We start from the raw sequence: 13627 nt of genomic DNA on the forward strand, positions 1-13627 counted from the left end.
TGCGTGTTGTGTGTTTGTCTATGGGGATGTTCTCTGTGAAAGTTGCTGCTCTTAAGATCATTTCATAGATTTAATGCCACCTACATTAGAAATAACATGTTACTTTGCAGCAGTGCCTTGTGTTCAGTTTTAAAACATTCTGCCCGTTATTTACTGAACACATTATGCGTGGTTAGATGCTGGGTGCGTTCAATGGACTATGTGTTCTGTTTTGTTGCAGACTTGTATTTAGTAGTGTTAATAATAACTGTATAACTCAGCACAAAAGCGCACGTGTACAGAAAGCGTCACACGACAGATGAATGATATATGTGTGCCTTCTTGCTTCTCTCTACAGGGCAGGCTAAAGGAACATTCTTTTTCTGAATAGTGGCATCACAAGGTAAGACCCGGGTTTGACACATGGGGCTGTGAAATATTATTCAACGTGTTCACGAAGTAGATAATGGCCCCCCATATTTCTATTACAAGATGGGGAGCACTGCCCCGGTAGCCACCTTGAGAGCGATGTTGTATGTTGAATAGTGACATTTTGGTCAACTGGAAATTATAATTGATCAAATAATTGATATAATTTTACACAAGGCATGTTTGTGAGGTTTAATGTAAGAATATCGTAGGTATGCACTCATGCGATGTTCGAGGAAATGAGGATCAACTAATAAGTATTATCCTGCCAGCTGACCTGCCTTTGGTTACTGCATGTATCCACGTGATCAAATGGCACTCTCTAAACACAGGGCAGAGGCAGAAAAGAAAAGCAAACATTGGAAAACAATTGTCTTCCTTGCGGTTTTACAGGAATTAGCAATTTGGGCCAGGGGTAATTAGCTGCAATGCAGATATGTCTATAAAAAAAACATCCGAGAGCAAAGAATTAAAATGATCCATCTTTAGGGTACAAATATTGTGCCAGGACCAATCAGATCGCTAAAAGTAGGCGTCCAGATATACTATAATCAATGGTAGGAGCACTGCAGAATTCGTCCTTAATTCCATCAGCGTTAACATTGATAAAGCAAAGGGTTGGTGGTGGCACGGACAGCAGCAACCAAAATATGACTAGCCTGATTAATGTACTAACTCTGCAATACCTCATGCTTTTTAAGGCTTTACAAAAGCATTAGAGGGGGCAAGGGGCCAGGTGTGGTGCCAGGCCCTGGCTTGGGAGGACATAATCCCCCCCCAACAGAGGAGGTCGCAAGCAGAAGGCACCACTCTGCCGTGACTCTTAGCTAGGCTCTCTCTGATGAGGAAGATGTGCTAGTACAGCAAGAGCCTTTCACATTTCTCACCTGGGAGAGCAGAGCATCTCCATTTAAACAATCATTAACTTGGCGGCAGCAGCCAACGTACAAAGGACGAAAACTGTACAGGCAATATCAATATACCACATTAGAGCTCACCTTTGAGATTGCCCAAACATCCAATGATTACAATATTTTTGTGAAACTAAAAGTACTCTAATTTGGGGTAAAAGAAGCATCTTAATGGACCAAAGAAAGGCATAATAGCTATTCAGCCTCCTGGGTTCAGAGGAAGGGGGGAGGTTTACAGACCAATGGGTAAATGGACCGCTTATGGCCAGCTTTTAAAACTGTCATACAGCCCTTCAAGTCCTTCCCCTGAAATGTTGACACTGCCTATGCCCCTGGAACGCGTGGTCAAAACGCGGAGGAACACACAAAATCAGACAGAATTTTAAATGAGCCAGCGTGTCAATCAAAAAGCAGGACGAGTAGATTAACTATTATTTCGATATCCAGGTTGTTAAAAGATACCGAATGTAATTTTTAAAACTTCTCAAAATGTCTCCCTAAAACACGCAAGTAACCTTTACCTAAGCCCTTTACATAGTACAGGTCAAAAATACTTGTTTTTGTTGGGATTAAATGAGTGTTGTGGATAAAAGTGTCACATGAAAGAATATCAACATGGACTAAAAAAGTACAGTACACCTCAGCCTCTGCGTTTAACATGAAGGGTCAAGCCAAGTGCGTTTTGGTCTGTAGCCATCCCCATGCCATGTTTCTTTTCCTTTTATGTAATGGTTTTAAAAAGGGTCTTGAAGCTTTCCCTTCGTTTTAGGCCCAGACAATCAACTAACTTTAGAGTTAATTTTAAATGAGCATATAAAGTGAATGAATGGCGACGGGTTGGTTCAGTTCCATGTATTCGTATAATAGAGAGGAGGGGCTGATTGTAACTTACCTTTCTGTCACCCTCTTCCTCTCTTGCCATACAAATACTTCTGCATTTGCACCAGTAAATGTTGAGAGTTCCTGTGCAGTCTGTCGGCTTTTTACACCAGCAAAAAGAAGGGGGCAGGAATCGATTGTAAACACTACCTACAATCAGTGCATGGAAGACTGCGTTACTCAATTTGCACAGTGGAGTGCAAAAGAGCGGGGCGCACGGGTGTACGCCGCCTTTTTGCCCTCCCCTTTGCACTCTACCAGTGCAAATAAGGACAATTGGACGGCGGGGACTCGAAAATGAGCTATGTTCTATCTGATAGGAATGAATGACCGTGAAAAACTCAGTCTGGCATCAGCTCCCTCTAGTGGTTAACGCAACATCCCTGTAGGCAGCTGCTGTTGGTTCTCCTGAGAAAATCCAGAGTCCCCCCCCACCCCCCGCCATGTAAAGCTATTCTATGGAAAGCACTACACTTTTTATTATTAGAAGAACATGAAACGTTAAAAATAACAGTCAAGGAGAGAAATTGGGCCTGATTTACATAAGTGTTTTACAATGGTGCAATACCATTGGAAAGCACTATAGGGCCTAATTCACATAAGTGTTTTATAATGGCAAAACCCCATTGGAAAACGCTCTGTAAATAAGGGCCTATGTAAATCAGACCCAAGTCTAGGGGTGGGGCACATTCCAGTGCAACCAAAAAACGACCCTAGATAGCCAAAAGAATTGCCGTCCGCAGTATCGGAAGCTGAGTTGCACAAATGAAGCAGCTGAGCTCTAGCCACAGCACAGCTGCTTGGAAGATAATACACACTCTATTGGCCAGTTTAAGAGGGGGTTTAGGCAGAGAGAAGCAAACGTTTCATAGCAGCGGGGGTGCGGGTGCAGGTGCTTTTGGCACCACATGCACACAACCGTGTATAATAGAACAGCCGCATATTAAAGCACGCCTTATGCTGCGCGCTGTGCCGAGGGCGGATATTGACGCAAAGAGTAAAACTAGCCGAGGAGCATGGTAGCTTTGGCCCGGGTTGGATCTCGAAATATACATGTCGCAGTGGCGTGCTCGCTGCAAAGAGGAACTCTGGAGAGTTGATCTGTGAAAAAGAAGGCCATCACTCCTCCTTGTGGTACAAGGCCGAAGTGAAACCTCTGTGTGTATTAGCACTAGTGGTCCCATTGTTTGAAAACCCTAAAGCCGTATAATCACGATATTTGAGATGTTTACTCAGCAGTGAAAACAGGGCCATTTTAATCTCCGTTTAAAAAAAGATGCGAATATCTAGAATCTACCATACCTCCCAGTCCCACATGGGGAAACGTGCAAACTTTGGCGGGTAGTTAATTATCTCCGTCCAGCTTTAGAGCCTCCCTCCTTGAAGGAGGAAAGTGCTGAAAGTGGGGTTGTGGGAGGTAATAGGGGTAATTGAGTGATTGCAAGGAAGTTTGTACGCTGCAGTGCAGCAGGTGCTCTGGCCCCTCCACTTTTGATTACTCCTTATGGGAAGGAGGCCCATGGGTGGTGTGGAAAGTGAGAAGACAACAGAGATGGATATAGCCAGTGTAAGCCGTCTCACCACCGCCTCAACTTCCTTTTTACTGCCCTAAATATGTACAGACGTGTGGAGGTGGATTTAATACTATATAATCAGGATTTGTTTCGACACTATCTCCACAGTAACAGTCAGCAGCCATGGGGGACTCAGAAATGGCGGTGTTTGGGGAGGCTGCGCAATACCTGCGTAAGTCTGACAAGGAACGGCTGGCAGCCCAGAACAAGCCCTTTGATGCCAAGAACACCTGCTACGTAGATGATGAAAAAGAGCTTTTCGTCAAAGGAACCATCACAGCCCGAGATGGAGGAAAAGTCACCGTGAAGACCGATGATGGAAGGGTAATTATCAAAGATGTCTGATAACTTCAGCACTGCATGACAAGATGCACTAAACTCTCTTCTTGTGGGGCAGACAACCCTTATTCAGTGAATTGGTGTGATGACTCTCAATTGGGGTTTTCTACACTTGTTAGATGGGCACGAACTTGTTTTTCATTTAAAAGGTCCTACACTTAAAAGCAACTTGCATGAAATTCCTAACTTTTGAAAATGACCATTGCTTGCAGTATGTGCTGATAAGTACAACTTTTATTTTATTTATTTATTTGGTAGTTGATTGTAACATGCCCACTCAATCTAAATGCATAGTCTTAAAATCAAGTGTGCTCCTCCTTTCCAGATTGAAGGTTTTAGGAGCTGTTAGCAAGTACGCGTAATTCTAATTTTCCACTTAAGCCAGCTCACCTCCAATAATGCACTTGTGACTTATATGGCATCGTTGAATGGATTCCGTCCTATTCAAGGCATAGGCTTGACTGGAGTAATTGTTACACTTCATATCCCTTTTCCCGTCTGGGTTTCTCTGCATATGTTATCTGCTTTCTCACTGGCATTTCTCCCTCCTCTTTAGGTATGTGGGAGGGGTCTCTGTGGTTTCCTTCCATTAACAGAGCTCGTTCCTCGTGGTCCATCCACCCCAGTGCAACCCAGTGTGTGCTTTAGGGCAGGCTTTTAGTGGGAAATCGACATCACCTCAAGCATAATCCTCTGCTCCTTTGCTCTAAACCGGGGAACATGTCACTGAAAATACTGTGCTTAGGACCTTTAATAAATTGGGAAAGAGGCTATTAACCCCATCTCTCAACAAACTGGAGCGAGTCGCTACCTCTACACTGGAAATGCTAATTTGTTCATGGGGCGGAAAGTGTCTCACAAAGTCCATGAGCTGCTTTTTTGTCAACAATAGCCTCTCTATTGCTCTGGTTCCATCCGCCTGAAAAAGGCCCAACCCAATATCTTATGTCGGAAGGGAACACTTCTTGTCCATGCCCTGAACATGGAATCCCTTGATGAAGGCAAACATTTGGGTTTCCCATCGGAAGACGCCATTAAGGGACTGCAGCGAGCTATAGTCTCAGTCTATAGTCTCAGAAGTGACTTCTCCCAACATTGTTTTTCCCCCTCAAGGGAAGAACACCAGGGGCGCTGCACTCTCTACTTAAGTGATAGAAAATATGCTTTAAAGACAGTCGATAACACACGCAGTGCAATACCAAAAATGACGTGTAAGCACCTTAATTAACAACCTAAGTGTTATGTGACTGACTATGTACCTACCGCCTGTCTCTCATTAACGTTTCCTGTGTTTGTTTATTTTCAGACTGTAACAGTCAAAGACACTCAGGTCTACCCTCAGAATCCTCCCAAGTACGATAAGATTGAAGACATGGTCATAATGACTCATCTGAATGAACCCTCTGTGCTGTATAACCTCGCTGAGCGATACGCGGCCTGGATGATCTATGTAAGTACTGCAGGCCTTGAATCACAGACTGAAGGAGCGCACATCAGCTGCTCCACCAGCACTCGCAGATGGTTTAGTATAACCCGACCAATTTAGCTGTGATCAGTGGAATATTGCACATAAGTAATACTCCCATGGCGTCCCCAAATGGATGTCAACGATATACACAATATTAATAAGGCTCTATAATGTTACTAAGCATTATAAGCATTGCAATTATAAAGTCAATTATGCGATGACGGAACCGAAAAGTACATTTAGCATTACATATTATTAACATGTGTCTGAAGAGGTGGGAGCCAAGAACAGTATGCAATTGTAACCGTTACTGGCAATTTCTCCCCAAACGATTAGGCACAGCAACGTATGTCACATATCTAATTAAATAGATGTGTAGATGCACACCATTACTGCTCATGAAGTGCAGTCATAACATCACAACAAATATGTTTCAGCACACCCCAAGAAATTATACAACACACCACACATAACAAACATCATCACACGTTAATGCACGAAGAGCATAAGAGTGGCTTTTTTTTAGTACACCATGAACCCCTTCCATACTTAGTTCAACAATTACAGTTTAAATTTCAATAAGGCCAATGTTTCCTATTCATCTGCTTTAATTTCAGACCTACTCTGGCCTTTTCTGCGCCACTGTAAACCCCTACAAGTGGCTGCCTGTGTACAACCCCGAAGTGGTTAATGCCTACAGAGGCAAGAAGCGACAGGAGGCCCCACCCCACATCTTCTCCATCTCTGATAACGCCTATCAGTTCATGTTGACAGGTGAAGTTTGCCTTTTCTATCTACAAGCTGCCACTGAAAAGCACAAACAGAAAAACATTTTTTTCCAATCAATCCTACTCTAAACAATATTTTCTCTTCTCAGATCGCGAAAACCAGTCAGTCCTGATTACGTGAGTAAAACCTTGATGCAGTAATGTGGTAATCATACAGTGTGTTCTTGCCTGAGTTGTGGTTGGGTGACTGTATTTAAGTTTATTACAAGTGTCCTTTCCATACCTTTAGCGGAGAATCTGGTGCCGGAAAGACTGTGAACACCAAGCGTGTCATCCAGTACTTTGCAACAATTGCAGTGGCTGGTGATAAGAAAAAGGATTCACCTGCCATGGCAAACAAGCTGCAGGTTTGTACAATATTTAGAATATTTTTAATATATGCTGCTCATTATCAATCGTGTAATCAACTAATCAGTTTGCATGCAACATTGCTTTCTCTAGGGAACTCTTGAGGATCAAATCATCCAGGCCAACCCGCTGCTGGAAGCCTTCGGTAACGCCAAGACTGTGAGGAATGACAACTCCTCTCGTTTTGTAAGTCTTACGCACTTCTTCAATGATACGCAGTTATAGCGTGTTTACAGAAACCCAAAATCACTGAAACCTCTTCATTATCCTTTAGGGTAAATTTATCAGAATCCATTTTGGAACCACGGGAAAACTGGCGTCAGCAGATATTGAAACATGTAAGAAGTGTTCTTAAAATCCTTATATACGTTTAAAATGGTTCTTAAAGCATACTCACAATTGCAAACCCCACCTAATTTTATATTACAGACCTGTTGGAAAAATCCAGAGTAACATTCCAGCTCTCAGCTGAGAGGAGCTACCACATCTTCTATCAGATCATGACCAACAAAAAGCCAGAGCTTGTTGGTAAGTTTCAAGTGTGTTTATTACGTTGTTCACTGCACAGCATAACAATAACATCCTGTAAGAAAAGCACCATTTAGAAGATTAATATAATGACATGAATAACATTAGATGAAGTAACAGTAGCATTGGCCAATTATTTTATATTCTTACATTACATTTGGACGTATGAGCGTTTGTAAATTCATCCTCTCTGAAGCTCCCCCCTTTCTGCTGATCTGCTTATCCCACCCAACTCCTCCTCCACTCCTGCACCCTTTATTGTAACCTGCGTGCGCCGTTATTTCCTAGATAGGTTCGTACTTGAAGAATCACATGCATACATACAAGTGTGCATTCATAGGACTTGTACAATAATAGCCTAAAAACACACCTGTCAAAACTGGCGTTAGAATGCTGAGATTGACGTAATAATGCAAAGTTCCCAGGGCATGACATTTAGCATCACAAAACTATCAGATCATTACCATTTTTGTGACCAACATCTATAAGGAGAGCAAACCAGTCCTTGCTGTGAGAGTTCCCATTTCGCTGGGGTTTTTATAAATAGTTGAACTCCACATGAAAACATAAACGAAAGTAAAAAATAGCACAGGGGGATAAAATCGACCAAATATCGACAGAGCTTTAAAACAAGGCTGTGCACCGACACGCCCATTGCTTTATTGCTGTCAGACTTTACCAGTGCACTTATCTTAGTGCCATTAATTTTCGTCTTCCAAGAATGTCGCGCTGTAGCGGCAGTGCTTTTATGTTAACCGTGCTACCCCAGTCAGTCACCAATGGGCAGCGTTTGTTGTAGAAAGGGAATGCAAAGAGTAGAACTTCGGATCCCTGAAGCATCATAGTTTATACTGAACGCGATCACATATTTCATTATATCAGAAAATGTTAAATATTGATGAGCATGATTACCCAAAACATTGGTTTCATTAAAACATTGACTACATGGGAGGACTGTATATAAATTAAAGAATGCACGGTACATCAGACGTAACTAGGAAATAAATAACTACTTATTTATTTTTTTAACATGAACTCGATCTTTGTGGTGTAAGATTATTTGTATATTTTAAAACAAGATTAAACAAGATTAACACAGCACTTCAAAGCATGCTCCTCGTGGAAGTTTTGCATCCCTCATTTTTATGCAGTGGAATAACTTAGGCAGAATACCCCGTTACAGGCATAACTTACTTGCCTCTTAGGCCCTCTGAGTATTAGAGGGTTCCAGGCACTGTTCTGCCCATTTCCCGACCTCCCTCAGCTTACCTGCTTTTTCCATGATACTTGCCCTCTAACCTCCCCCTTAACTTTTTCCTTCCCCCTTTCCCTATGCTTACCTGCTTTTCAATTGTGCTTGCCCTTGGGCCTCACCTTAATAATTGCACTTCACCCCTTCTCCTTTCCCTTACCTCCTTAGCACTTTGTTGGTCACCGACGTGCGCTTTCCCCTCATTCCCCTTTCCCTAGCACTTCTTGTACTGCACTTCCACGATCTGAATATCACAAGGCCTAGTAGCACCGTTATTGTACCTTTCTCCCTCCCCCCTCCCCCACTTTAGTCTTGTGGCCCTTGAAACACTACTTGTTGTATGGGCGTCTTTTAAATAACCACTAAATAAATAAATAAAACCTGATTTGGCATAGCACACAGACCCGGGTAAATATACTGCAGAAGAATCCATGGACATTGTGGAAGGGGGCACGGTGCTTGCTTAGCTTAACAAAAACAATATTGTAAAGAAAATGGTGCATCAGACCCACAACGTGCTACATCATTGTGGACAATCTACGCAATATTTAATGGGGGAACAATAACTTGTGTACATGCAAGGACTGTCAGATAGAGGTCTCATTAAAGTAAAACATATGGATCCTCTCGTGAAAGCCTATTACTTGTTGCTGTGGGGGAGAACATTATAATAGTGTTTTTTACAATTTATACCGTTATATTCACAGGGATCTGCAACCCTAGGCTCTTCAGCTGTTTTGGCTTACGACTCCCTTGATCCTTCATAATTGAGTATGCTATCTAGAGCTGGTGGGAGTTGTAGTACAAAACATCTGGAGCGCCAAAGGTTGCAGGCCCCTGCACTAGCTAATAAGATAGGAAAACAAAAGCGGATCTACCTCCTGAAAACATTGGTTTACGTTTTGCAAGATTGTAAATATTAAAAGGGGATTGCGCAAAACGATAGACCAGTCTCAGCATTTTCTTATACATGCAAAAACAGCCAGAATAACGACCTAACTTTAACCTTTTTTACGAGATGCAAGTTTAAAAAAAGGAATGAGTCAATGCAAGATGAATGTACATGTGATCCATTTTGTGCTACAACATTGACACTATGGAAATTAACCTCCTCAACTGTATGTGTTTCACAGAGATGCTTCTCATTACCACCAACCCATACGACTTCCCATCCATCAGCCAGGGAGAGATTGTGGTGAAGAGTATTGATGACGTAGAGGAGCTGCTGGCCACTGATGTAAGTTATATACGAACTGAAAATAGTGAAAACACTCATTTTACACACAAAAAGCTGATCGGGTTGCTTTCTCCGATACCTTCAGTGTGATACTTGAGACCCTAACAAACTTATGCAAACCTTAACTGTCGTCTTCACTACTTAACTGATTGAATGCACAGAGATTCAGGCACTGTACTCTAATCTCGAATCACATTCCTTCCTTGACAACTTGCAGTCTGGTTTCTCACCTGGCAGTAACAAAGAACTGGTACTCACTTTGATTCTCAACAACCTCCAACCAGCTAGTGGCAACGGGGAGGGGGCCTTTCCTTTGGTCTTTTGTGTCCTTCACGCAGCTTTAAAATCAATCAATCTCTACACCCTACTTTAATGACTACAAATATTTGTCCTTTTCTTCACTAGTTAGCATTCCGACAGACATTAACTAATCCACCTGCCTAACCCGTCCCACCATCTCTTATCTCCGTTCAAAAAGCGGAATTGGATGTCACAGGCTTCAGCACATCCTCTCCATTGTCACATATGCATGCGTCCTATTGGGGGGTGTCATCAGATTGCTCTTCATATGCACACTGATGACACTATCTTAGGCTAAACCTATGCAAATTATTCAACAGTCGTTACAACCGTGCCACACTGCTTTTGGTACCCAACCCCCATCTCAACCCACCAACGGCAAGCCAACTGAATCCATTTATTACAATGGATTCTACTGAATAGAAACCCTCCTTGAGCCAACTGGTCAATGCAGATGTTAAGAACTGCTTCTGTAAAGTTAAAACCTTGAGACTATTCTTTCACTCAAAAAGAATTAATCATTTTCCTCATTCCATTTAGTCAATTACACTACTGCAAAGCCTCCTTTTTGGACGTTCAGTTTGACACTTCTAACCAATACTGTGGCTGTAAAATCTTGCATTACATCTCCGCTCACACTAAATGCTGAGACGATCATTTCACACACTAATAAGGCCCTACAGTGACTTTCAGTCTACAAAGTATCAAGCTCTAACCCATTGGCATTTCCCAATATGCTTTTTACAACCAAAGCCCTCCAAACGTTTATAACAAGTTCCGCCACTACACCCACTCAGGCCACATCCTAACAGGAACCAACCTCTCTTCGCAGGTGGGAGGGGTCCATCGCTTCTGAAGACACAGCAGGGTCATTTGCACCCTCCCTATCCTTGGTGTGCATATCTGTAACTTTGTTCCTCTGTTTATTCTGCCAAAAAGAGAACTACCAATTTAGAAGAACTGTTAAAGTGTGTTGCTTTAGCCAGAAATCACCCCACCCAGCCTGCTAGGATGCCACTAACCTTGGTATAAAGAGCTAACTACAAATGAGAGCAACACTAGAGATACTCTAACTTTACAGCTACTGTGTTTTCTTTTGACAGGGGGCCATTGATATTCTGGGGTTCAATGCAGATGAAAAGATCGGCATCTACAAGATGACCGGCGCAGTAATGCACCACGGAAACCTGAAATTCAAGCAGAAACAGCGTGAGGAGCAGGCTGAGCCTGATGGCACAGATGGTAAGTCTCACAGTGTAAACGGGTCACTAGCTAAGGAGCCGAGAACTCAAATACATCAAAATGTTTTCAAGAGAAGTACTGAATGTTTAACTGGGATTATGGTTTAACGGTCTTACATTAAAACCTCAAGAATTCAAGTGCTAGGGGCTGCTACACATATCCAGATGAGAGTGATGAGAAAAGTAAGGATGACTAGCAAGACTGTCCAAACAAACATGCTCAAAAGGGTTGTTTCTACGGAAGGGTCCTGCCAGTGACAGCATAGTCACCATGAGCAGAGGAGAAGTACTTTAGGGTTAGCAGTGACTCTTTGAGATATGCTGTCTATTGACAGCTTTTCCAGTTGGCCCAATTGTGCCATTCTTGGCTAAACACTTTCTTACCTTATTTCACTTCCTGTATCTGCCAAATATGCGATCCTTTGAAAACAGGATAAACCCACTATTGTGTGCTAAATGACTGCAAAAACCAAAGCAGGGAACAGATTCCCCAATTCTAGACGATGACACATTCAGAATCACTTGTTTCTATGTGAAAGAAATTAAGCAGACAATTCAGTAGAGATGGGATCAAATCTAAAGTAACCTGGTGTCTTCAGAGTAACCTGGTGTCTTCAGCCAGAAAAACAACAGCTGGACACTACAGTGTTGCAGGGGGCAGCAAATTGGCAGACTAGATGAGTCAGGAAAGTTTCTAATTTGTTGTCAACACCTATATAGCTAATGGTTACCATAAAAGACTGACATTAAACGAAAACAAAACACCTATAAGAAAATTTGCTTGGAAATGCAATAGTAAGCCATAACGAGAGCACACCAATGAAGTTTCTCTACTAATTTCTAATTTCAGTTGCTGACAAAATTGCTTATCTGATGGGTCTGAACTCAGCTGACTTGATTAAAGCGCTATGCTACCCACGAGTTAAGGTCGGCAATGAATATGTCACAAAGGGACAAACCGTCCAGCAGGTAAATTTACACTGTTCCTTGTGACATATACCGAAACCGAATAACAAAGCAAAACACAACACATGCAGGCGAAGAGTACTTTTCAATCACTGTGATTGTTTCTCCACCAGGTCTATAACTCCATTGGTGCCCTCTCCAAGTCTATTTATGAGAAGCTCTTCTTGTGGATGGTGATTCGTATCAATCAACAGCTGGACACTAAACAAGCCAGGCAGTACTACATTGGTGTCCTGGATATTGCAGGCTTTGAGATCTTTGATGTAAGTTAATTTTTTTCATAAGGCATTGTAGCTCAATGGTGGCATTTAAGTGTATACACACATCTAATAAACAACGATCTGTGTTCAGTTTAACAGCTTGGAGCAGCTGTGCATCAACTTCACCAATGAGAAACTGCAACAGTTCTTCAACCACCACATGTTCGTCCTGGAACAAGAGGAATACAAGAAGGAAGGCATTGACTGGGAGTTCATTGACTTCGGTATGGATCTGGCTCAATGCATTGAGCTTATTGAGAAGGTGGGTCACTTCCCAGAGAACAGGTAGTGGTGTACATATCCTTCTGTACTATGCCCAAGGCTCACAGATATCTTCTATATTTTAGCCCATGGGAATCTTCTCCATCCTTGAAGAGGAGTGCATGTTCCCCAAGTCCACAGACACCTCCTTCACCAACAAGCTGTATGACCAGCATCTTGGCAAGTGTAAGTGCTTTGAGAAGCCCAAGCCAGGTAAAGGAAAGGCTGAAGCTCATTTCTCCCTGGTGCACTATGCTGGCACTGTGGATTACAACATCTCTGGCTGGCTGGAGAAGAACAAGGATCCATTGAATGACTCTGTTATTCAACTGTATCAGAAGTCATCTGTGAAACTGCTCTCCATGCTCTACAGTGCTACCGCTGCTGAAGCAGGTAAATACTAATCTATAAAGTATCTAAAAAAAACATATGCCCACCTTTCATAAAACTTGCTGTATTAACAGCGGTTCCTCATGTGTTTCTTAACAACAGAGGCAGCTGCTGCTGCGGCTTCTGGAAAAGGTGGAAAGAAGAAGAAGGGTGGTTCCTTCCAGACAGTGTCTGCTTTGTTCAGAGTAAGTTCTACAGACACACATTATTAATACGATGTGCATAGTGTAATTAATACTAAAACGCCCACTATGTTACTACAATACACATTTTCAGTAAGTGATTGCCAATATAACTGCCACAGTTTTAAAGATATTCATATTTTCACTAAAACAGGAAAATCTGGGCAAGCTGATGACTAACCTGAGGAGCACTCATCCCCACTTTGTGCGTTGCCTGATTCCCAATGAGACAAAAACTCCAGGTAAAGTAGCTATGCTCAGCATTAAAGGATAAACGTTTCCAAAAGACATCAAA

The 13627-nt window shown here is 42.3% G+C and overlaps 1 protein-coding gene across 1 annotated transcript in view; it reads left to right on the plus strand.

Moving 5' to 3' along the window:
• The first annotated feature begins 275 nt into the window (after positions 1–275).
• Positions 276–13627, plus strand: part of LOC138569509 (myosin-4-like) — a 31305-nt gene continuing 17953 nt past the window's right edge. The window contains exons 1-17 of the mRNA XM_069647544.1: positions 276–382; positions 3881–4096; positions 5418–5561; positions 6197–6353; positions 6457–6484; positions 6597–6714; positions 6809–6901; positions 6990–7053; positions 7145–7243; positions 9629–9732; positions 11136–11274; positions 12124–12242; positions 12353–12502; positions 12591–12761; positions 12847–13153; positions 13253–13335; positions 13487–13574. Of these exons, the coding sequence (XP_069503645.1) occupies positions 3896–4096; positions 5418–5561; positions 6197–6353; positions 6457–6484; positions 6597–6714; positions 6809–6901; positions 6990–7053; positions 7145–7243; positions 9629–9732; positions 11136–11274; positions 12124–12242; positions 12353–12502; positions 12591–12761; positions 12847–13153; positions 13253–13335; positions 13487–13574 (2065 nt within the window). The 5' untranslated portion in view covers positions 276–382; positions 3881–3895. The remainder of the gene's footprint in view (positions 383–3880; positions 4097–5417; positions 5562–6196; positions 6354–6456; positions 6485–6596; positions 6715–6808; positions 6902–6989; positions 7054–7144; positions 7244–9628; positions 9733–11135; positions 11275–12123; positions 12243–12352; positions 12503–12590; positions 12762–12846; positions 13154–13252; positions 13336–13486; positions 13575–13627) is intronic.

This window comes from Ambystoma mexicanum, chromosome 2q (assembly GCF_040938575.1).
Source record: "Ambystoma mexicanum isolate Mex_15411 chromosome 2q, UKY_AmexF1_1, whole genome shotgun sequence".
Classification (NCBI taxonomy): Eukaryota; Metazoa; Chordata; class Amphibia; order Caudata; family Ambystomatidae; genus Ambystoma; species Ambystoma mexicanum.